General features: G+C 39.8%; 2 protein-coding genes across 5 annotated transcripts in view; one reads left to right on the top strand and one right to left on the bottom strand.

The window, feature by feature from the left end:
• unm_hu7910 (un-named hu7910) overlaps positions 1-9,031 on the bottom strand; it is a 30,625-nt gene extending 21,594 nt beyond the window's left edge. Inside the window, exons 1-3 of one of the 3 annotated variants that reach the window (XM_056364910.1) lie at positions 8,806-9,031; positions 3,258-3,449; positions 1,143-1,187 (exon numbers count right to left, since the gene is read on the bottom strand). In XM_056364910.1, coding sequence (XP_056220885.1) covers positions 1,143-1,187; positions 3,258-3,449; positions 8,806-8,845 — 277 coding nt within the window. In that variant the 5' untranslated portion in view covers positions 8,846-9,031. The remainder of the gene's footprint in view (positions 1-1,142; positions 1,188-3,257; positions 3,450-8,805) is intronic. The other 2 variants (XM_056364909.1, XM_056364911.1) reach the window with 2 other exon arrangements.
• A 1,977-nt stretch (positions 9,032-11,008) lies between these two features.
• LOC130161536 (NACHT, LRR and PYD domains-containing protein 12-like) lies at positions 11,009-23,640 on the top strand. Of its 2 annotated transcripts, XM_056364904.1 has the most exons (9): positions 11,009-11,226; positions 11,981-12,207; positions 12,437-14,228; positions 16,136-16,309; positions 17,176-17,349; positions 18,412-18,585; positions 19,651-19,827; positions 20,429-20,602; positions 23,471-23,640. In XM_056364904.1, exons 1-9 carry the CDS (start codon positions 11,024-11,026, stop codon positions 23,508-23,510), a joined length of 3,135 nt encoding a protein of 1,044 aa, XP_056220879.1. In that variant the 5' UTR covers positions 11,009-11,023; the 3' UTR covers positions 23,511-23,640. The 2 variants fall into 2 exon arrangements, with proteins under 2 accessions (XP_056220879.1, XP_056220880.1); XM_056364905.1 differs by lacking the exons at positions 16,136-16,309; positions 17,176-17,349; positions 18,412-18,585; positions 19,651-19,827; positions 20,429-20,602 and having other exon boundaries at positions 11,051-11,226.
• Positions 23,641-23,842: the final 202 nt, after the last annotated feature.

Here is a 23,842-nt window from a genome sequence, read left to right as displayed (position 1 = left end):
CGTTTGTGACGATAGCAGGCGAGGATCTGAGTTTGTAATCAAACACTCTTCAACAGTTTTCATCCATTCAACCTGAAGAAGGTGCGCTGGATTAAAGCTGCCTGTCTCTCTCTGTGTGTCTGCTGAGTGTTTGTTTTCCTGTTGCACATTTTTGGCTCTAGACAGAAACCACAATGAAATAAGAAGAAAACATTTGCTCCAGTTTTTAGTTCAGGTTCTCGCAACGGTCTGTGGTCACAGTCTTTTCTCAGAACGCGCCTGCAGTCACATACATGCACATATTTATATCTCTCCTTTCACCAGTTATGAATGATAGTAACTCATTAGTAAGATTAATGAGTAGTAAGCATTGATCTTGCCAAATAGTGAGCCTGCATCAATGTTTGAAAACTGTTATAACCTGTTTATTTATGATTTATAAAGTGTTAACACCCAAATTAATAAAATAAATAATTATAAACCATTTATGAATCCTTTATAAGGGTCGTCTTATTATGAAGTGGTATGTTCAGTGGTATCTGAAGAAGCAGCAGGTACTAACGCTGGATGATGGAGAAAACAGAGGAAGCTCAGTAACTAATGAGATATGAGGCTGAATAGTTCAGATAAATGTGTTATAACAGCTTATACATGATGATAAAGGAACCAAGCTAATTAATAAACCAGTTCTAAACCATTCATAAATCATATTATAAGGGTCGTTTTATTGTAAAGTGGTACTGTGATTTTATTTGACTTTAGTTTTTACTTTAGTTTCTGGTTAAAGCAGAAAGGTATTTGAAAAAAGAAGGACAGGAAGCAGAAGGGCTGATGGGAAATATGGTCTTAATGTGAAGAAAGCTGACCACTAAATATAACACTGTCATGAAACCCATACTACCAATCATCGCCGCCATGCTCAGACAGGAAGGACTATTATTAGACTGCTTTGTTCACTGGCTTACATTAGTGCTGTTTCCACTCAATGGTCAGTTCCTTCTCTCACCCTTCACCTCATCATGTCGACTCCATCTTATCGTCTCTGAACTGACTCATATTCTAGTTTGCTGGTGACGACGTTCACTCTGATGGATCCACAGTGTAAAACGATGGAATAGTCATTAATTAAGACATTAACGTGTGTTTAAATGGTGACACCATACCTTGTAAAACTTCAGAAAAGTTCATATGAAACTCCTTAGCTCTGGCTGCATGCAGAGATAACAGAGAGAGAGAGAGAGAAAAGAGGAGGAGGAGGGATGAAGACAGAGAAGCCGTGAGGGTCAATCTTCCTCTTTGTTTGCAGTGAGAGAAAACTGAATTAGTACAAAGAAATAACAGAGGAGACGCAGCGCTGCATGATGGGTCACTTTATCTTTTTCATATGTGCAACGTTTTTAAAATTGTCAAAATTTAGATCTAGCCGTCACAGTAAAAGTCCTCCAGCTACACAGTGCGACTTGAGGGCTTTTATTGTGAAGGATCTGCATGGAATAAACAGGATTTCTTGAATATTTCCAGAATATCATTAAATCTATAATGAATATACAGAATATTGTTATTACCACAACCCAGTGTTCAAGCCAACACAGTCTGTTCATTTTCAGCATCTCGTATATAAAATCAGAGACAATGGACCTCATTCATGAAACGCTCTCATGCACAGATTTGATCTTAACTTATTTTGAAGTTTCGTTTCCTTATTTTAAAAATGTTCGTAGGTAAAAACAATGTTTTTGTAAACTGATACCAGAGATCTTTATGTGGTTTCACACAGCTGGAGTAAAATAAATGTTTTTGCTCTTGCCAAACCAGCCTGGTGATCTACTTCGCTGGAGGAAAATAAAGTCACTATTTTTGCCAGTGGTATAATTTTGGTTACAGCTGTAAATACGTGACCTTGAAGCCTGATGTCTACAGGATTACACAGGACAAATCTGACGTCTAAGTGTCAAGAACTGGACTCTTCGTTTTCTTATTGGTCTCTTAAGAACAGAAAAAATAAGAACAAATTCCTGAACGAGGCGCCGTTGTTCCGTTACACCTGAGTGTTGGTTCTTCGTATATTATACAGCTCAAAACAGCGATGAAAGAAGAAGCACAGAAGTCAGTTGACAGCTGTCTGGTTTGCAGTGGTTGTTATTTTCACTTTGTTTCCAAACACCGTAAACTCAGCTGTCACCGTTTATAATCACTCGTTAACAGGAAGTGAGTTGTAGCACTTTAACTCATGTTTCCATCTGATGTGTGAGAGAAGCAGCCATGAAGTCTGAAATAAGATTGAGATAAGATAAATATGTCTGTGTGTGTGTGTGTGTGCGTGCGTGTGTGTGTGTGTGTGTGTGCGTGCGTGCGTGCGTGCGTGCGTGCGTGCGTGCGTGCGTGCGTGCGTGTGTCTGTCTTAGGGGAAGAAGCCTCAATGTCTGCCATAACCACATGAAGATGGAGGCAGGTTCCTGTATGAAAACCAAAACTCTGAAACTTTCAGTACTGTGTGTGAGTGTGTGAGTGTGTGAGTGTGTGTGTGTGTGTGTGTGTGTGTGTGTGTGTGTGTGTGAGTGTGTCTGAGTGTGTGAGTGTGTGAGTGTGTGAGTGTGTGAGTTTGTGTATTTGCTGTTGTGAACCAGAAACTAGGCCAGCGAACATGACACAACACAACATGAATTGTTTCACTGTGGTTCTCGACGTCCTGAACTCGTGAAACTTACTCATCACTTCTCACATTTCACTTCAGCTCAGACATGAACATCTTTCCTTTTGTTTTACTGTGAGATCTTTTTCACATTTACAGGAGCATGTAGAGGGGAAGTTTTTTCTCCTTAAGTCTGACACATAAGGTTTAATTTCTCCTTAGATGACCGAGTAACTTAAGGGTGTCGCACAGGATCTCTTCAAAGGGAGTTTAGGAAAACAGGTAAGTAATTTACAACAGTGAAAGAGATTTTACAGCGGTAAAATTCTACTGTTTCCATGGAGACCGTTTGTTTGCTGGCATTAGCTTACACCCGTTAATGAGGAAGCCGGAGACTTTAAGGGAAATCTTAACTTAAGGTGTTCTGTGCTGACTGATGGGTTGGACGGCCCGTGCTGTTTGAGCGAGTGAGCGAGTTCTCATATCAGGAGCAGGATATGCCGTGTGGTCATTATACACATGCAAACATGTCGTTAAAAGCAAGTACTGTGCATCATCTCCTCTCCGTGTGAGCATGCATGTGCTGTACCGTGCACATTAAACCTACGCCACATCACACTGTTATTAAACTCATCTTCTCACTCACCGATGACGCTGTCGTAGTCCACGATGTCGAAGTAGACCACGGCCACCGAGCTCCAAACTCCCAGCAGAGCCAGCACCACAAACCAGGTGAACATGGAGTATTTAGGACCTCCTCCTCCTGCATCCCCTCCTCCTCCTCCTCTTCCTTCTGTCCTCTTTCCATTCTTGCTTTCCACTGGCGGCGTCTTCGCCTCTGAGGACATCGGACACAGAGTAAACAGTGTTAGTTAGTCCCAGGCTATGTAATTATTTTATAAAGACTCCAATCCGTCATGTCTTGAGTTTAAGCAGAAGCAGACGTATCATGTAAAGGGTTTTTCTCTTGATGTGAACTCTGTCATGATCAAGCTTGAGCTTTATGAACTCACATCTACATCAGAGAGTTTCCTTCATGGGCCACGAGTGATGACGGAAAACTCGCACATTCAGGCTGTTAATATACTTTGACAAAAACATTCAAATGCTTTAGAAAGACACTCTTAAACTAGAGTCACCTCCTCGTGGTCGTATCCCTCCGCCACTCAGACTAGTTCCAGGTTACATCCCTGTTTATCCAGAGTCAGAGCAGATATTACATGTAATGCTCCATTTGTGTGAAATTTTGTCATAATTGTTGTGAAGTCTTGAGTAACGGCTAAAAAGTGTTTTCTGAGGTCACTGTGACCTTTGACCTTTGACCACCAAAGTGTACTCAGTTCGTCCTTGAGTCCAAATGAATGTTTGGGTCAAATCTGAAGAAGTTCCTTCAAGGCGTTATTGAGATATCATGTCCATGGGACAGACGGACGGACAACCCGAAAACAGTATGGCTCCAGCTCTGACCGTCGCCGGCGTGGAGGAACAAAAAGCCACGTGGGAACCTCGGATGTAATCTAACAAAGCTTCAGCAAAGCCTGAAGGGGACCCAGGAATAGAGCGAGAGACATGGCGTCAACATGACCCTGACAGAGAGAGAGAGCAGTGAAAGACTGAACAGCTGTTCGTCCTCCAGCACTCAGGACTGAAATGTCTGTAGTTAATAACAACAGCTGTCTGCTTCTTGCCATCGTATCTAATTAATGGACTTAATGCTCGAGATGGACGCCACAAATATCTTTATTTTCTTTATGAGACTCTGAAGTGTGTGTGTGATTAAACTTCATGTGTCTCTGAAATCATCGGAGCCTGAGGAAGGTTTCTTTACTGCGATTACAGGGACAGACAACGCTGTTAGAAAGGTCCTTGGTTCTGTTCTTGTTCTCTTCCCAAGATGCATTTCTATAACATTTTTAAAAAATCAGTTTCTGATTCTGGGTTAATTTGGAAATAATTTTCTCAAACTCCCTTTGTCTTTAAACAGCCTCTTCAAATTTGATTCGTAATTAATTCTCATTAAATCAGAAAGGTTGAACATCCTCGTCTTCCTTACAAAATAAAATCATGATCACGATATTCCTGATGTCTAATTAGATATTGATTGTGTATAATTGTGTCTTTTTTTTATTTTTTATATCTGTAGTTTTTTCTTTTTACACTTTATAATCTCCTGTGTTCATTTTGTGTGTTTCTTGTTGTCATTTATTTTCTTTGTTTTTGGTGAAACATGTCGTATTTATTGGTTTAGTTTAGTTTTTTTTTTACCTTTTAGTTAAGGTAAGTCTGCGTCAATGAATAGATTATCAAAATATAATTTTGATAATATACAAATCAATTAATTGAATAATTGTTGCAACATTTGTTTTATTTCTATTATCCAGTTTAATTCTGTTGTGTTTGTGCAAATAAAAAAAACACGTCTAATGGCAGCCAAGGCTCATAAAGAGCCACGCACCAACCCAAATCAACAGAAAAATCCTGACTTCTAAGACACAAAGCTGATTGAATTAAAATGAATGACATTAACATGAACCTTTAGTCTTGTTTAATGATCCAGGAGACGCCTGTTTCAGTGGGGAACAACATGTCTGATACCAGCAGCTTCTCCTATTTACAACTCTATCTGCTCAGCTGTGATTGGTTAATGCTGTTAGAAGGCCACTTAGCTCAACGTAAAAAAACAAACCATGCCAGTCCAAATTCATACTGAGCCACGTTTGGCCTCAAACTCCAAATCCTCCCAAAAAACTAAACATGCCCTGAAAAACCAGGATTTTTCTGTGGCTACTTTATAATAAGTAAAAGCCATACACTACTCTTCTCACTGGAGGGCTTTTACTGTGAAAATCAGCTACAGGATGTACTAAGTTTTGAGTCTAAGGTCGAACCAAATCAAACCAAGTCAATTAAAAACTCAACAAACCAAATTATATCAAGAAACAAGTGCTTCAGTTATCCAGCATCCAAACACTAACCATGCCAAACCAAACCAATCCATGCCAAACCAAGCTCATAAACCTTTTCCTACCTGTCGCAGAAACAGCAGGTGTTACTTCCTCCTTCGTCTGTGGGACCTCCTCCTCATTAGCATCTCCTAACCGAGCCAAACCAGGCCAGATAAGAACCAAGTCCAAACTGAACCAAACCAGGCCAAACCTCATTCATACTCATTCCTACCTGTCTCCTGGACCACATCCTGCACCCCCTCCTCTATCAGCGGCTCCTCGTCCTCATACACCTCCTCTTCAGTGTACACCTCCTCCTCAGCCTGCACCTCCTCTGCAGGAGCCGAGGAGTGCAAGGAGGAGGAGGGGGAGTAGGAGGCGCCATATTGGCGGTAGCGCTGCATGGACCTTCTCAGGTCTCAGCTGAACCCAAAAACAGGACCAAGCAAGACCCGAACAAAGCCAGACCGGGACAACTGAAGACAAACCCTCTCAACTAGTGATGCACAGTGGCTCGCACAAAAACCACCATCAAAATAAACAAAGATATTTGTTTTAGAATATGAAGGTGAAGGACCTGCAAGATAAAACCAAGCGGAAAGACAATAAAAAAAAAAGGAAAAGACAAAGATTGAGATCAAATAAAAACGAATGAAAAATAACTATTTCAATCTTTTCAAAAAGATCCCAAAGTACTTTAAGACAACTACACAAAATAGAAGTTTAAAAAGTAAAAGTAAAACATTGGTGAACTGACGAAAGGTGATAAAAACAATCCGGAAGAACAAGTATTCCAAATTACTGATCATCCAAAAGAAAGAAGAGGTGAACTACTGCAGGAGAACGACAGACAGACTCCTCCTCTTCCTCCTCTTCCTCCTCTTCCTCCCAGCAGCCCAGTGATTGTGACCGGCTGCAGTCTAGTCCAGAACCTGATCCACACTATTATTAGAGCTGACAAACCCAGGGACGCTCAGTGTGTGTGTCAGATGCCAGAGAGGACAGAATAACCCACCAAATAACCTTGACACTTGTTTGTTCACACACACACACACACACACACACACACACACACACCACACACACACACACACACACACACACACACACACACACACATAACTACTGTCTCTCAGCTGTGCGATATGTCACTTTAACTAAAGAAACAGAAAGTCTTTACTTCACCACAGCAGACTATCACCATATTACAGCTGTTAGAGCAACAATTATTTTTATTATCAACTGATCATTTAGTCTATTTATAATTCCTCAGAGCCCATGATAATGTTATCAATTTGCTTTTTTCCAGTGGTGGATCAATACCACAGTGTGGAAATACTCTGTTAAAGGTAAAAGTCCTGCATTCAAAGTGTTACTTTAATAAAAGGACAAAAGTATACGCATCAAAATTTACTTGAAATAAAGAGCACATCATGCAGTATTACCTATTAGGAGTAACATACATTATATAGTTGGTCTGACCTGAGAGTCGGGACTGACAGAACACACTGTTCACAGGCAAAGTAGATCTATATGTGCGTTACTCCTTCCTGCTGCGTTACTTGCATGTGTTGTGACAGAAGCAACTACTGAGGGCAGAGAGTGAAAACACGTTTTGTGATAAAGATAAGTTTCAACACATTTAGCGTCAGTTTTTATAGAGGATCTTGACAATTGGTGCTTCAAGCTGCAGTCTAAAGCTCGGAGGGGCTCAAACACAACATGAAGCTGTGTGAGGTCTGGTCTGTATCACATGTTGAACAAGAACAACCTGACTCAGTGTTTGCAGGACACCCGCCTGCTTTGGTTATTTGCAGGTGGGTCAGTGGTGCAGAGGTGATGTGCACTTCAAGTTTCCCTCTCGGCTTTGGAGCTCACTTACGGACTTTTGTTTGATTTTATTATTTGCATTTCTGTTTTTATTGTAAAGCACTTTGAAACTTTGTTTTTGAAAGGTGCTATATCAATAAATGTATTATTATTATTATTATTGTTATCATTATCAATGCACACCGCCCTGACTTTTAAAATCACTGATGCAAATGCTAATAACTAACTTTATTTATTTATGGATGCATGACACATCCATTACTAGTACTAGGCCTACTATAGAGATCTCTGTATTTGATGATGTAAATTGCCCAGATACAGCAACGAATCAGTGAATAAAATAAATAAAATAAACTATTGTTCCTCCACTGATCATTATCAAAAGAGTATTTCCATTTCCACAAGTTTAAACTATGAATGTCATCATTTTATTTTAATAGGATACTGTGCAAATATCACAACACATCTGATGTAAATGCAAACAAGTATGATAAGGTCATCGAACCCAAGACTACCACTGACATACTAACAATAACAAGAATGTGTTTTCCCCTCGCTATATTAATCAATAATGACGATTAAACTATGTAATGATTATAGAATAACCTTAAAGCTTCATGTCAGGCTTGTAAAGGTGGAGATAAAGTGAGTTTAACCGGGTTTGATCTCGGCTCCATCCCTGGACCTTGTTAAAAACACACACACACACATCACAGGAATATCAACAGCTAACTGCTGTCTGTTTAAAATGTAATTTATTAGCCTCTGTTAGCCTCTCTAGCTAGGCTAGCTTAGCATCATTTACAGGGCCACTTCCATGACACCGCTGGACAAGCAAGCTGGTAATCATACAGAGCATCCCTCGTTTTAATCTCAATCATGTCGTTAAATTGACTTTATATATTCTATATTTTGGATGTTCCGACAGCTAGCAAGAAAAAGCTAAACTAGCCCGCGAACGTCAAACAAGACACCGTTCAAATTTACGTCTGTTAAATACGTTATTATTCACTGTCGGGACAAAAACCTTAAAAACACACCAATCGGGAAATTTACACGAACGTATAAAAACAGCTCCTCGGTTCGGCGTAGGTAAAAAATACACAAACTATATCGACTTTAATAGACATTTAGTTTTAACTGCTGGGTAACGCTGCTTCTAGACGCCGCTGCGCGACGCCTTCTCGCCCGGAGAAGACCGTGGGAATCTCGGGGCGAACCGGCTCAGAAAGCCGAAGCCCGTTGTCGGATAACATGTCGGTGTGTTAGCATCAGTGAAGAGCTTCCTTTTACTGAACACACACGTCCAGCGGATGGGAAAAACAACTTCACATTGCAGAAGATTAAATGGAAATTTGTACAGAAGACGTAAAAAAAAAACGTCGCGAAGTGCAGCAAGAAAAGCGTAACGTTACTGACCTTTTTTTGGGTGGGTTTTGGGATTCTTCCTCTGGGCCATTCCCACTTCGCGGGGTTTTTTTTCTTACTAATGCAGCTACGAACTAAGAAGCTAACTTAGCTGTTATTACGTGAAGAACGTGAACGAAGCGGACGGTCCTGCTCGTTTTCTGCTCTCCGCTCCTCATTGATGAAACTATGAGTTGACCAAAATCACGTCCTCACTTGGATACCAGCAAAGCCAAAGTCCATAGTAACGGTGACTGACGTCCGATTCCACCAATCAGAGCCGCACAGTCAGCATATGGGCGGGGCTAAAGGCGGGATCTCGTGATTTTGGACTAATCGTATTCCCGTACAGCTTCCCAGTGTCGTCGCTTTCTTTGGAAAGGAGCAAAAACGTGGCAGATGAGGAAGAGGAGTTTTAAACATCTGGGGCGGAGAGCAATATTTAGTATAATTTTAATTAACTTTATTGGTATAGCTCATGCCAACAAGCATAGTTTTTAATGGAAGTGATAGAATGAATAACAAAACCGAATTTAAATCACATACAGGGCTCAACACTTAGGTTTACATTTAATTTAAGGGGCACTGTTGCCCTTTAATAAATTCCAAAAATTAGGGACAGATATTTCTTAAAGAAATAACATTAATACATGACTTTGTTGAACATTAAACATACAGTAGGTATGTAGGCTATACAACAACTCAGCCAAGGGGTGTGGACTAATTTAATTATTATTATTTATTTATTATTAACTGTTATTATTATTAGAGCTGTTGTTATTATTATCAGAGCTAATGAACACATGAATTTTAAATAAAGCATCTATCTATCTATATATCTGTCTATAAGATGCAAACTGACTTCACTATGAGATTGTTCAGAATTTTGAACCTTAAGATGCACTTGATGTAGCCTAACATTTCATCAGCATTTCATCCAATCTGAATCCAGCATCAAGTTAGTCATGTAACTGATATTATGACAACTAATCCAGTGAAATTGAAGATGCCGAAAAGTCAAAGTGTAAAGTTCTGTCTTTAACAGTTTTTATTCTCTTTGGCTTCATTTTCCGCCTTAAAAAAACTCTGACCTTTAATAAAACTTGACCAGATTAAGTCTCACTTTGTCTAATCCCCATGGAAAATCCATTTCTGAAGATTAAAACCACCTTAACTGCCAGTTTGAGTTGAATCAAAGGCGGAGGCGCTTTAGAGAAGACTAACCTCATGGGTCTTTGGAGAACCACAAAGTAATATTTATCTTTATTGTTTATTTTCATTATTTATGTTTCTCTGGCTTCCCAGCCTTAACTCTTTCTTTTTTTAAATGAGACATTTATGTCAATATTCACAGATAAATAGGAATATGACTTCAGCTGGTAGTTTGTTGGTTTGGACAGCAGGTGGTGCTCCTGCATCAACAATCAGCTGAGACTCAAACATATAGTGTGTTTTTGTCTCATCTGCCCTCAGACAGATGACACACATAGAGACACAACTAAAACACATCAACATAAAAATCAAGTTCAGCCGGCAAGACAGGAAGCTTTATTCATTGTTTTAATCCAGTTTCCCCTCAAGTAGCTTTAAGGTTGTATTAGATTCAGAGTTGAAGTAAATCACCAAACCATCATAAGGTTGAACTGTAGCTACAACGAAAAGGAAAAGATAGAAGAGACAGAGAAGAACATACAGGAGTCTGATATCTTCTGAATCTGAGGGACAGTTGTAAATAACCTTCATATGTGGTTTGTTTCGTTTCTAAATATATGTGAAGTTTGTGTTGTTTAGTGTATTTGGTTGCAATGCTTTTATTTGGAAAGGAACTTAGTCGGATAAATAGATAAGTTTAATAAATAAAACACACACACACACACACACACACACACACACACACACACACAGAAGGCTACCATTTCTCGTAATGTGGCGAGGATCTACTGAAACTGAAAGTGTTCCGTCAGCGCGGCCAGACTCCATTTTAACTGAACAGAGCAGGAGGGAAACTGAAGCCTGAGGCAGGTGAGTGTTAATATCCTACATTATTATTATTATTATTATTTTACTGTCGTCTTTTACTGTCTACTGTCTTTTTAAGTCTCTGAGTGAGTTTCTCCCTGTGGACCGAGGAGGGAAGAAGAGTCTCAATGAACTTCTGTCCACACAAAGACACTGAAAAAAAGGGAGGAGATTCAAAACTTGTGACCGTACTTTCTGTTTTCAGTCCCGCATGAGATTCTTGTGTGTGTGTTATCTCACAGTCAGTGTTACTGGTTTCCCTCTCAGACTGACTGAAGTCCAGAAGATGAATGATGTGGAGGAAGACGAGGACGGAGCAGAGCCTCCTGTACCCAGCTGTCTGTCTATGAAGAGTGACCGGTTAGAAGGAAATCCTCCATGCTTCAGTGATGAACCTGGACCCTCAGACACACAGTAAGTGAACTGTTACAAACCTTTGAACCTCTAAACTGCCGCTGTAACAGTGTTTAATGTGGTTCTCTTTATCAGTGTATTTATAATGACTGCTGAGATTATTAGTTAGTTATTAGTTAGTGAAAGTATCTGAACAAAGAACATTTTTACTTTTTTCTTTTCCATATTTTTTACTGCAGCTGATCGACATGACAGAGAATTAAAGGTTCTGTAAACAATAATACAGCAGCAAACAAATAGTCAGGTAATGGCGGCCTGAACAGAGAACTAAGCCACACGCCTCTGAGCGTGTTGCAATCTGTTCTTTGTTTTGGCAACCGGCCCAGCGGGTGTGGCTGTTAGTGCGTGTTCATGTACATGTGTGTATTTACATGTGAGTCCCTCCTGTTAAACCGTTGGCCCTCTCCAGGTTTATAAACACACAGCCACAGGTGAGATGGCACAGGAGCCAGATTCATAAAACTCTCTGTAGGTTCACATCCAAAACCAACCAATCACACAAAAGACAGAAACATGCACGAAACTAAAACAAAATCCTTCAAGGTTTTCATTCATTGACCATCAAGGTCTCAACAAGAAGCAGCTCGCCACTCTTCTCCCACTACCTGTTCTCTCTGTCTCCTCCTCTACTGTCTACTGCCCTCAGTCTGGCTCGTATTCCTTAAAACCCGCCCTCTTGAGGTTGGCAACCAATCAGAACACAAATAATGACCTGTGACTGTGACATATTAGTGATAAAGAAATGTCTTCACAGGAAGAGGAAGAGGAGGAGCCATGTCTCTGTGTCCAGCTGTGCTCTGTGTCAGTACATCCTGAAGGATCCAGTCTCTACCAGCTGTGGACACTGGTTCTGCAGACAGTGCTTCACCTCATACTGGGACCAGTCTGGTTCTCCAGGAGACTCCTCCTGTCCCCAGTGTGGACAAAGATCCAGAACAAGACCTGGACTGCAGACAGCCAGTCAGACCAGCACTGAACAAAGTGAGACTCAACATCTGTATGATGATGTCATCATTTCTGAAACCAGGACCTGTTGTTTTATACAGAGTCATTTGTTACATCACACAGCATCGACCTTTAAGATGATTATAAATACCACAACATTAAAACCTTTTCTTTGTTTGTCTTTAGTTTTTCTGCAGCTGATGAAAATAATCATCAGATTCTCAGATTCTGTTTCTTCAGTCTGACGTTGTCTCTTCTCTTTCAGCAGATAGTGGTCTGCAGGAGGTTTTACATCAACATAAGATCAGTCTGAGGAGCAGATGTGAACGTGTGACTGAAGGAACTGATGGAACAGGAAGTGGAACCCTCCTCAACAGGATCTACACTGAGCTCTACATCACAGAGGGACAGAGTGAAGAGGTTAATACCCAACATGAGGTGATTCACCTGGAGACAACTTCCAAGATGGAGACCCTCTATGATGCTCCAATCGGGTGCCACGACATCTTTAAAGTCTCAGCTGACCAGCAGAGACCCATCCGAGTGGTTCTGACCAACGGCGTCGCTGGCGTTGGAAAAACCTTCTCGGTGCAGAAGTTCTCTCTGGACTGGGCAGAGGGCTTGGAGAACCAAGATGTCAGTCTGCTGGTTCTGCTTTCGTTCAGGGAGCTGAACCTGATCAGAGATCAGCAGTACAGTCTTCTCAGGCTGCTCCATGTTTTCCATCCAACATTACAGAAGGTCACAGCAGAGCAGCTCGCTGTCTGTAAAGTTCTGTTCATCTTTGACGGCCTGGATGAAAGCAGACTGTCACTGGATTTCAACAACAGGAAGTCTGTGTCTGATGTCACACAGGAGTCATCAGTCAACGTGCTGCTGACAAACCTCATCAGGGGGAATCTGCTTCCCTCGGCTCTCGTCTGGATAACTTCCAGACCTGCGGCGGCCAATCAGATCCCTCCTACATGTGTGGACAGGGTAACAGAAGTACGAGGCTTCACTGACGCCCAGAAGGAGGAGTACTTCAGGAGGAGATCCAGTGATGAAGAGCTGTCCAGCAGAATCATCTCACACATCAAGACGTCCAGGAGCCTCCACATCATGTGTCAAGTCCCAGTCTTCTGCTGGATCACTGCTACAGTTCTGGAGCACATGTTGACCACAGACCAGAGAGGAGAGCCGCCCCAGACCCTGACTGACCTGTTCTCACACTTCCTGCTGGTTCAGACACAGAGGAAGAAGAACAAGTACCATGAGGGACGTGAGACGAGTCCACAGGAGCTGACGGAGGCTGACGGGGAAGTTCTTCTGAAGCTGGGGAGGCTGGCGTTTGAACATCTGGAGAAAGGAAACATCATGTTCTACCAAGAAGACCTGGAGCAGTGTGGTCTTGATGTCACAGAGGCCTCGGTGTACTCAGGACTTTGTACTGAGATCTTCAGAAGAGAGAGTGTGATCTTCCAGAAAACAGTCTACTGCTTTGTTCATCTGAGCGTTCAGGAGTTTCTGGCTGCAGTCTACATGTTCCACTGTTACACCAACAGGAAGACAGAGGTCCTGAAGGACTTTCTGGGAAAAGACTATAAACACTCATCCCTGGATGTCTTCCTGGGGGCAGCCATGGAGAAATCCCTCCAAAGTAGAAACGGTCACCTGGACCTGTTTGTTCGCTTCCTTCATGGCCTCTCTCTGGAGTCCAACCAGAGACTCTTAGGAGGTCTGCTGGGTCAGACAGAGAACGATCCAGAAACCATCCAGAGAGCCATCAACAACCTGAAGGAGATGAGCAGAGATGATATCTCTCCTGACAGAAGCATCAACATCTTCCACTGTCTGATGGAGATGAAGGATCACTCAGTTCATCAGGAGATCCAAGAGTTCCTGAAGTCAGAGAACAGATCAGAGAAGAAACTCTCTGTGATCCACTGCTCAGCTCTGGCCTATGTGCTGCAGATGTCAGAGGAGGTTCTGGATGAGTTGGACCTGAAGGAGTTCAACACATCAGAGGAGGGACGACAGAGACTGATCCCAGCTGTGAGGAACTGCAGGAAGGCTCGGTGAGTCCAAACATAATCATCAACATTATCAATCAGTAGATTAGATTAGTATTTTAATCAAATTCAGATATACACAGCATTAAATTATTCTCATTAGTTTTTTGAGTTTTACATAGCTAAAATTTGAGGTGTTGAGGTGTTGTAAATACTGTGAGAGCCCGAAATGTAGATTTGTCAGATAGCTGTCATTGTTGTTAGTTAGTCAATAATACTATTTGGTGTATTTGTAATAATTATTCCATTCTACATTTGTTTGTTAACCCTGTTTGTTACTATGAGTCTTTTTGGGTTTATGCAAACCTGATGAAAGAAATGAAAGAGCAACCACGTTCACCTTAAACATCAGTGTGTGTTTCCAGGTGTTGGGGAGTAAGACTGCATATGAGAATGAAAAAGCAGTATAAAACCTTTACTGTCTCCACAGCCAGCTGTGTAAAGCCTTATAAATGTCCTCAAATGATGTCACTTGAGTCAGCATCTGTTGGGTCTGAGTACTACAAGTTTGAAAAGTAAAAAAAAATCTGGCGGTGTGGAGTTAGAAAGAAGTGAATTTACCAGTCCTCTGTAGCCCCACCTAGGCTAGGCAGGCAAGAGGTGCCTCTTGTAATCCAAAATACGACTATCTATCTATCTATCTATCTATCTATCTATCTATCTATCTATCTATCTATCTATCTATCACAATCTCACACTCCACTGTTGGCAGTTGAGTTGCATTGTGGTTAATGTAGACAGTAGGTTTTGAAGAAATAAAAAAGATGATATTCCTGATTCTGCTACAATTTTAATGTGTCTGACCGTGTTATTAATTACTCTTGGTAACTAGATAATCATGGCCCAGTTCAATGGTATTGATTACAAAATTCTAGAGGAAACTCTACAACATCGTAAGCCATCAACACGCCGCCTTGACACCCTTCCAACAAACTGTGAAAAGCTCCCTCCAATCAGACATTTTCTCAAAAGCCTTATAAACTGCAGTTATTAAGCCTCTACTAAAAAAGATTGGACTGGATGCCTCTGTAACTAGCAACTATAGACTCAAATCTACCCTTCATAGCTTCAAATTGTCTTCTAGAGAAATTTCAATCAGGTTATCAACTCCACCACAGCACAGAAATGGCTTCCATTAAGGTCCTAAATGACATCCGCATGAACACTTACTCAGCCAAAATTGCAGTCCTTTTGTTACTGGATGTCAATGCTACTTTTGACACTGTTGATCATTCAATACTACTATACAGACTGGAAGACTGGATTGGAAGTTGGATACAACTTGGACTCTCCGGCATTGTCTTAGATTGGTTCAGTTCACATCTCCAAAATAGGGACTGTTTTGTTCCATTGACAACAAAATGTCTGAGCGAGCTAGCATGATGTGTGGACCTCTCCTATTTAACCTCAAAATGCTCCTGATAGGCCAAATTATTCATAATAACCATATTGCTTACCACAACTATGCAGGCGACAGTCACTTATACACAGCTCTGTCATAAAGCATCTGTGCATTGACCAAATTAATGAGTTGATTTGCCAATAAAACTTTTCAAAATTTCCTCCAACTATACAAAGACAAAAAAATTCTGGAGTAAATTTATAATTAATAGACATCAAAGAACAAATTGGTCTCATTCTAACTCTGTGGATAAAATCAAATTATGGAAGCATAAATGCAACATCAATTTCTTTCCTTCATCTATAAGTAAAACAAAGATTAAAACGCTGCAGGTTTGAGAGAGAATGAGAATTATCGTTTCATGTCAAACACAATAACATAAGATTAGCTGATCAATGGATGGAAGGAGCAGATGTTAATAAAATATTTTGTCATCATATGCATTGAATGTATTTTTTATTACAATTGTCTGATGTTATTCTCACAGATTTTATATTTTCTCTAATCACAGAATTTTTGCACATGAGCTCTCGGAGACCTCCTGTTCCTGTCTGGCCTCAGCTCTGAAGTCCAAACGCTCCCATCTGGGAGAACTGGACCTGAGTGGAAACAAACTGCAGGATCCAGGAGTGGAGATCCTGTGTGGTGGATTGGCGAGTCCAAACTGTAGACTGGAGACTCTGAGGTCTGTTCACTTACTGGAGCTGTTGTGTTGTTTTTCTTCTATATATTGAGTTAAAATCTTTGATGTTTCAGTTTTTCATTGGTTCATTCATTTTTAGGATTTCTGTGTGAGGATTAAAAAATAAACTGGGGAAAAGGAAAAGAAGGGACTCTCTGTTGTAATAAGTACGAAAAGAAGAAAGGTGAACCCAGTTATAATGTTTGTGATTTAGAGTAGTAGAGGATGTACATAGTTTTTGAAAAAAATATTTTTCTCTTAAACAAAGAAACTTGATGAAAATCAAACTGTAACAAACTCACAAATCTTCTGGTACTGCTGCTTATTTGAATATGACAAAAGCTGCATCTTTCTGCAACAAACAAATATTGACTTAGCTAAAGTCACCTAAATGATGATTATTTATGACACCATAAAACGTTTTCTTACAGGAAACTGGAGGACATTTCTTACAGTGTAGATGTGTTAGTAAGAGACCACTTCACAGTCAGTGGACAGCAGGAAGGATTAATGCTTCCAACACCTCTTTTAATCTACATGTGACATCTGACCGTTGTTTAATACAAACATGTGAACTTCTCCTTTAACATTGTTTAATTACACAAACATACTCAGCTAACAAAGTCAAGAAGAAGGTCGTGTAATAAATTAAGTAATGAACAGGATTTTATTCCAACATGTCTGATTTGATATTTCTCTTGTATTTACAGAGGTCAGTAGCATGTTATAAATCTGTGTTGACATGTGTTTGGAGTTTCCATTTTTTAAACTTCTATTTTCTAAACCTTCTTCAGCGCTGAACAGATGATGAAGCATTGAATGGGTTCAAGCAGGAACTTCTAAAGTCACATCTTTTATTCTTTATACAGATTATCAGACTGCAGTTTGTCAGAGATCAGCTGTTCTTCTCTGGCCTCAGCTCTGAAGTCCAACCCCTCCCACCTGAGACACCTGGACCTGAGTGAAAACAAGCTGAAGGATCCAGGAGTGAAGCAGCTGTGTGGTTTTCTGGAGAGTCCAGACTGTGGACTGGAGACTCTGAGGTCAGTTCACTAACTGTTACTGTTGTAGATCTCATATCTTTAATCCACAAATTAATCCAATTTATCTTAATACATAAATTGAATCCATTAAATTTGAATGAATGAATTACATTATTATATTACAATATATTGTATTTAGTTTACAATGGTCTTACTTTTCTTCTTGTGCTTTTGTAGGATTAAATAAATACTGTAACTTCATATAACTGGCAAATGTTAAATGTTTTGTTCATGTGTAACGTTTTTTAATTTACTCCGTTTGGTTTGACTTGGATGTTACAGCAGTACAGGTAATGTTTACGTCAGTGTATTATTTTACATGCGCCCTGACAGAGCTGATAGAGTCAGGTAGACCAAACAAAATGATCTCTGACTTATCGTTGTTAAATTTAAGGAAATTATGGGACATCCAGGATTTAATATCAGAGAGGCAAAATGAGGGATAGCTAGGATGCTAGGATTTGTGGTTTAAACGGCATTTATAACTGATTGTCGTCAGCGTAAAAATGATTGAAAAAAACATTGTTGACTTTGAATAACATGTCTCTAAGTGTAAGAGGATGCCACAATTGACAGTATTGAACACGGCCCTTAAATCTAAGAACTAAAATGGAGCAGTCACCTCTGTCTGTAGTGAGCAGTAGGTCATTAAGCTTAACAAGCGCTGTCTCTGTACAATTAAGAGCTCCGAGTCCGGCTGGAAACTGTTAAAAACACTGTTATTGTTCATAAAATATATCAACTGAGATGAGGTTCCTTTATCCAGTGAATTGATGAAAATTTATTAAATGACAGGGCAAATAGGGAGATGGGACTAATGACAGGAAATACCTCCTTTAGCAGCGTGGTGGCTTTGGATATATGAAAAGTGCAAGACACAATGGCATATGCCACAACCCGCCAGCAGCAGGCACCTAAAGCACAGTTCTGTGCACAGCAAAGCTATTTATCAACCACATGTTGTAAAACTAGTACTCCAGCTACTGATTTGAACTTTTAGGACATATCTGATTGATTAATGATTTTTATCGACTTTTATCTATCGATTTATTCATTGTTCAGGTTGGAGCGCTGCAGTTTGTCACAGACCAGTTGTTCTTCTCTGGCCTCAGCTCTGAAGTCCAACCCCTCCCATCTGAGAGAACTGGACCTGAATGGAAACAAGCTGCAGGATACAGGAGTGAAGCATCTGTGTGGTTTTCTGAAGAGTCCAGACTGTCGACTGAAGACACTGAGGTCAGTTCACTCACTTTTATTGTTGTAGATCTTATATCTTTAATCCACAACTGAACCTAATTTAGCTTTATATATAAGTTGAATCCATTACTTTTGAATGAATTAATGACACTTTAAATTGTCATTGTTACATATTTCCAGTTTCTCTTCTGTTAGAATGAGAATTATTCCTCGGTTTCACTTTATACACTGGTATTTCTCTCAGTCCAGTGTTAGTTGTTAAAAGTAAATACATTTTTATCACAACATACAGAAGATATCCTAAAACCTAGTGGAACCTATTGGAACCCATTTGTTCGGTGAACCAATTACAAACATACAGTTTTCTTTGTACAAAGTTTCTACGAAGGTGTTACAAAGATTTAAATGCTTAAACCTTTGTCAATATTGACATTCTGTACCTTGTTAGATTTGTGAGTCTCCAAAATTCAACCATACAGACCATTTTGTACTAAACATGAGGTCATAAAAATATAATTTATTAATATCTACCCATAAACCAGTGAAGCAGTGGTGACTCCCTACCCTAAAGGAGGCCTAAGTCCCATTGTCTGTCCATTCCTCCATTGTTTATATTCCTTTAGTCGGTAAGGTATGGAGGACCAGGGATGTCACAGGAAAGTAACAAAGTATTCCATAATTATATATTTTAATTGGCCCATATAATTGTGAAAAGAATTATAAATGAATGATAATGATAAATAATTCATCAATAAATACATAAGATTTAACTGGATTCCCTCTTAAAGTTCCATTGCCTTTTTCCAATTGCTTTTCATTTTCCCATTAGCTAATAAATTAGCTTAGTCATTTAGCTTCTCCATTCAGCCTTTCCATGACACTCTGGGCCTTCAGTCCTGGTAAAACCAGGCTAAACAATCCCAATTGGCCATGGGATCTAACAAGCTCTCCGATTGATTGGAGAGCTAACCAGTCATATCATTATGATGAGCCACAATAACAGAAGGACAAAGTCACTCTACTCACTTTAGAGAAAAGCTTGTTGATTAGGACATATCTGATTGATTATCAATGATTTTATCTACATATTTTATTCTTTATCAGATTGATGCACTGCGGTTTGTCAGAGATCAGCTGTGCTTCTCTGGCCTCGGCTCTGATGTCCAACCCCTTCCACCTGAGACAACTGCACCTGAGTGAAAACTGGGGCCTGCAGGATTCAGGAGTGAAGAAGTTGTGTGATTTTCTGGGGAGTACGGGCTGTAGACTGGAGACTCTGAGGTCAGTTCACGCTCTTACTGTTGTAGATCTTATATCTTAAACCCACAGCTGAACCTAATTTACTATATCTTCACACTTAACTTGAATCCATTCGTTTTAAATGAATGAATTACATTTTAAATTCTGATTGTTTCATATCATCATTTCCCATTTAATCAACAGACTGAGAATTATTATATATTTCTGCTGATAATTTTCCAAAGTATTCCAAAAATCATCTGTAATTTGGCATTAAACAGTTTTTGTTCAGTTTAATTTGTGAAGTTTAGTTTTAGATTTCCTGAGCTGATCTGAAGGATAGAGACAGGACCAAGCAAGAGCATTTCACTAGATCAGTTGTGAATATTTAAAGTATGATCCATTTCAATCATGAATTAGGCCAATGGATTCCTTACAACTGGGAATTCATTTTGCCACGATCCAAGCTATTTGCTTGTGGCTGAACCAGTGGTTTGGACCAATTAGTGTCTCATGAGGGAGGATCTACTGGCAGCTATGGGCGTGTCTTAGGTGTGACGACAGTGAGAAGTGTTAGCCCATGATAGATGGTGATAGACAAATGGTTCATCCAATAACCTACGTGTTTTATTTCTTTATTCAGGTTGATGAACTGCAGTTTGTCAGAGATCAGCTGTTCTTCTCTGGCTGCAGCTCTGAAGTCCAACCCCTCCCACCTGAGAGAACTTCAGCTGAGTCTCAACAAACTGCAGGATTCAGGAGTGAAGGAGCTGCGTGGTTTTCTTAAGAATCCAGACTGTAGACTGGAGATTCTGAGGTAAGTAAAGGGGTGGAGTCAGTCAAACTCCACCCTTTTCAGTAGCTGCTTTCCTCTGTGAAATTGAGAGGAGAACGGTGACAGATGTCAGGATTGCACAGACTGACAGCGAGAGAGAGAGAGAACAGTCAGATATCAGTAATTAGGAATACATCAGGACTCTATCAGGAATACAAACATGTCTGTCACATGAAACCAAATGAATGTCATTCAGCGTTGGGCTTAACTCCACTGTTCAGACAGGATCCCAATATGGACAGAATACTGTATTCACATTAGTGACGTAATGAAGAGAGAGAGTTTGGTGCGAAGGTGATGGTCTTACAGCACTGAAGCAATTTATCAAATAAACTAAATATTTGTGACATTTTCAGTCCATTTAGATCTCCACTCTACCAATTAGCCGGTGGCTTAATAACTAAAATGTGAGTCAATGAAAAACCACTGCATATTATAATTGAGTAGAGATTATTAACTGTGAAAGCATGGAGCTCAGATTGTGCAAACTGCTGATACACAACAGTGAACATATCTGTTCATGTCTATGTGTGTAGGTATATATTTTGTATATACAGTATGTATGTATATATATATATATATATGTATATATATATATATACATATATATATATTTATGTACATTTAATAGAGATAGAGATAATACAGGGTTTGATGACTCCTTGAATAGTGAAGGATAAAATAAAAAATGTAATGGAATATCAAGATAGCAATGATCAAATGCAGAACTTCTTCCTGTAGTAGTGGTTCCTTTAGTTCTCTGGAGATCTGGCGCCTCATCTATAAATCAGTGTGTAGAATCCATATATGTGCACAGAAGCTGAAAATGTACACCATAAAGTTATCATACTTTCGCATAACTCTATGTATTATCCCATTATGAATCACAATCAACTTGAAAAGGTGTACACTTTGGCGAGCCTCATGCCCCAAAACACTCCTATAATTAACCATAAATGGTCAATGAGACCACCTCAGAGTATGGACCGATCAGCAGAGGCACAGAGACCAAAGCTCAGCCCTTGGTATTTGTAAAGCCTTTTTACGCTAAAGACACATACATAACTCTTGAAATCACACTTGATCTCAAAATATCTAAAAAACACAATAAACACACTGTATTTAACTCCAAAGTCAAACACAAAGGTGTGTCTCTTATTGTCACAGCTGATAATGAATGCTGCCGGTGTCAAGTGAGATGGCTGGAGAAGGCAGAGTGTGTGGCAGCCACCGCTGAAAACTAAAATCGTACTTGCTCAGCAGGCATACAGCTGGCCACCAACATCGTTAGGTTTGGTTGACTGTAGGTTGTAATGTCAGGTGACCAAAATTCAATGTCAGAGCATCTAATGCCAACGTCAATGTGATGTAGAACACTGACAACAGCTGACATTTATATTTTGTTGGTTTTAAGTTGTGTTGCTAAGTATCTTGGATTTCTCCCAACTGTTGATTATAATTTGATCAGCCTCGTTCACATGGTTGAGGTGAAAAGGACTCAGTATATCCAGGCTTAATATAGGAGAAAGGCATAAGCCAGACTTTCCTGAATCCTGCCACGTCCTGGCATCATCCTCACATTTCAACACCTAAAATAAACACTGAGCAGAATTTGATTTGAAATTTGCATTGTCATATCTTTTATATGAATACTTTTATATCTTTTATTTATCATCATACATATAATGATGCCTTTAATTTCTACAATCTGGCTTCAATTCACCAATTTCCCCAGTCTCCAAAGTGTTTGTACACACAGTTTTAGAGTTTCCATACATGTGCACACATTCTTTCCATCAAGTTTCTTTTTATAGAACCTAACTTCTGTGTGGGAACCAGCGTACGCCCCTTTCAAGTCCTGTTTATAAATGAGGACCCTGATTGGTTGAGAGGCAGGTTGTTTATACATTTTGAGACTGTAAAGCTCTGGTTGATCACAAAGTTCACTGACTAACCCACTAATCAGGCTTATTGATATAGGATGAGTTTATATTCAGCTGGGTGAGACTCATCTGGGATCATTACTGTTGGGTTTAATAAAGCTAACTCAGACAAAACCAGATTATTTTTCACTCACTGTGTACCTGTTGTGGTTGTGTTTGTTCCAACAGTGTCAACAACAGGGATATTAAAGCTTTGGGGGTCCCGGAGCCAATCCCAGCTGACATTGGGCAAGGACAAGGTACACCCCACAAAGTACCCAGAGAGAACCCACGCAGGCACAGGGAGAGTGGACATTAGTAAGGGAGTCAGCAGGAGTAGTCCATCAAATACCCATTGAACAAGCAGATGAAAAACTTGCAGAAATGGAATGTCTTGAATCAGTCTGCCGGCAGCAGAGCAATGGAAGCGATAGTAACGGTTCAACCTAGTTAGCTGTTTATCTCTAATGTAGTTGAATTCTAGTAGACTCTGAGGCTGAGACCGACCACCCCTTGTCCATTTAGCAGCAGTATCTATAGAGCAGTGAGTCTCTTCTTAGCAGCATCACAGGAGTCCAACAGTATGTGAAGTTATTCTTATGGTTTTTTTGTAGCTTATACATGCTTGTCAATTACTAGATATGATGTGGCCATTAATTAGTCTATCGGTTAAAAAATAAATAAGATTGTTTCAAATAGGTTTTCAATAAATGAATGTATTCTTAATTCTAGGGATCTTGAAGACTGTCTTAACACTGGTACTATATTAGAAAATAATTTTAAAATGTATCTATTTATTTTGCGATAAACATGTGTTTCCTCACTTTTTGTTTCGGAACACAAGACAAGTGATTTAATTTCTTTTGCACTTTTGTCATTGAATGTCTATTTAAAAGAAACAAAAATCTTTTCCCTGGTTTTCTTTCAGGTCCAAGACGGGAAATATCAGCAGAGGACAGGCTATTTGATGCTCGGCCAGAGTTCATTAAAAGAGTGACTGAACCTGTTCTAAACAGCCTCCTGGATATCCTTTTAAAGCATCAGGTTATAAATGATAGTGAAATGCCGTTACCTGGACAAAAAAGAGATGAAAGGGCACGAGACTGTCAGGCCGAGACTCAAAGCAGGACTCAGATGCAGAGATTTAGAATAACAAGATGCTTTTATTGAATTCTCCTGAGAACTCAGACAGAGTGATAACCAAATGGCTATAAAATCCTAGACACTAACTCTGAAAACAGAGAAACAAAACCTCTCCAGGAGGAGGAAAAAACTCTAATCAAAAGAAACAAATCGAGAA

Source organism: Seriola aureovittata, chromosome 20 (genome assembly GCF_021018895.1).
Source record: "Seriola aureovittata isolate HTS-2021-v1 ecotype China chromosome 20, ASM2101889v1, whole genome shotgun sequence".
Classification (NCBI taxonomy): Eukaryota; Metazoa; Chordata; class Actinopteri; order Carangiformes; family Carangidae; genus Seriola; species Seriola aureovittata.
The sequence above is the reverse complement of the archived record's forward strand: the minus strand, read 5'-3'. Positions and strand labels throughout refer to the sequence as shown.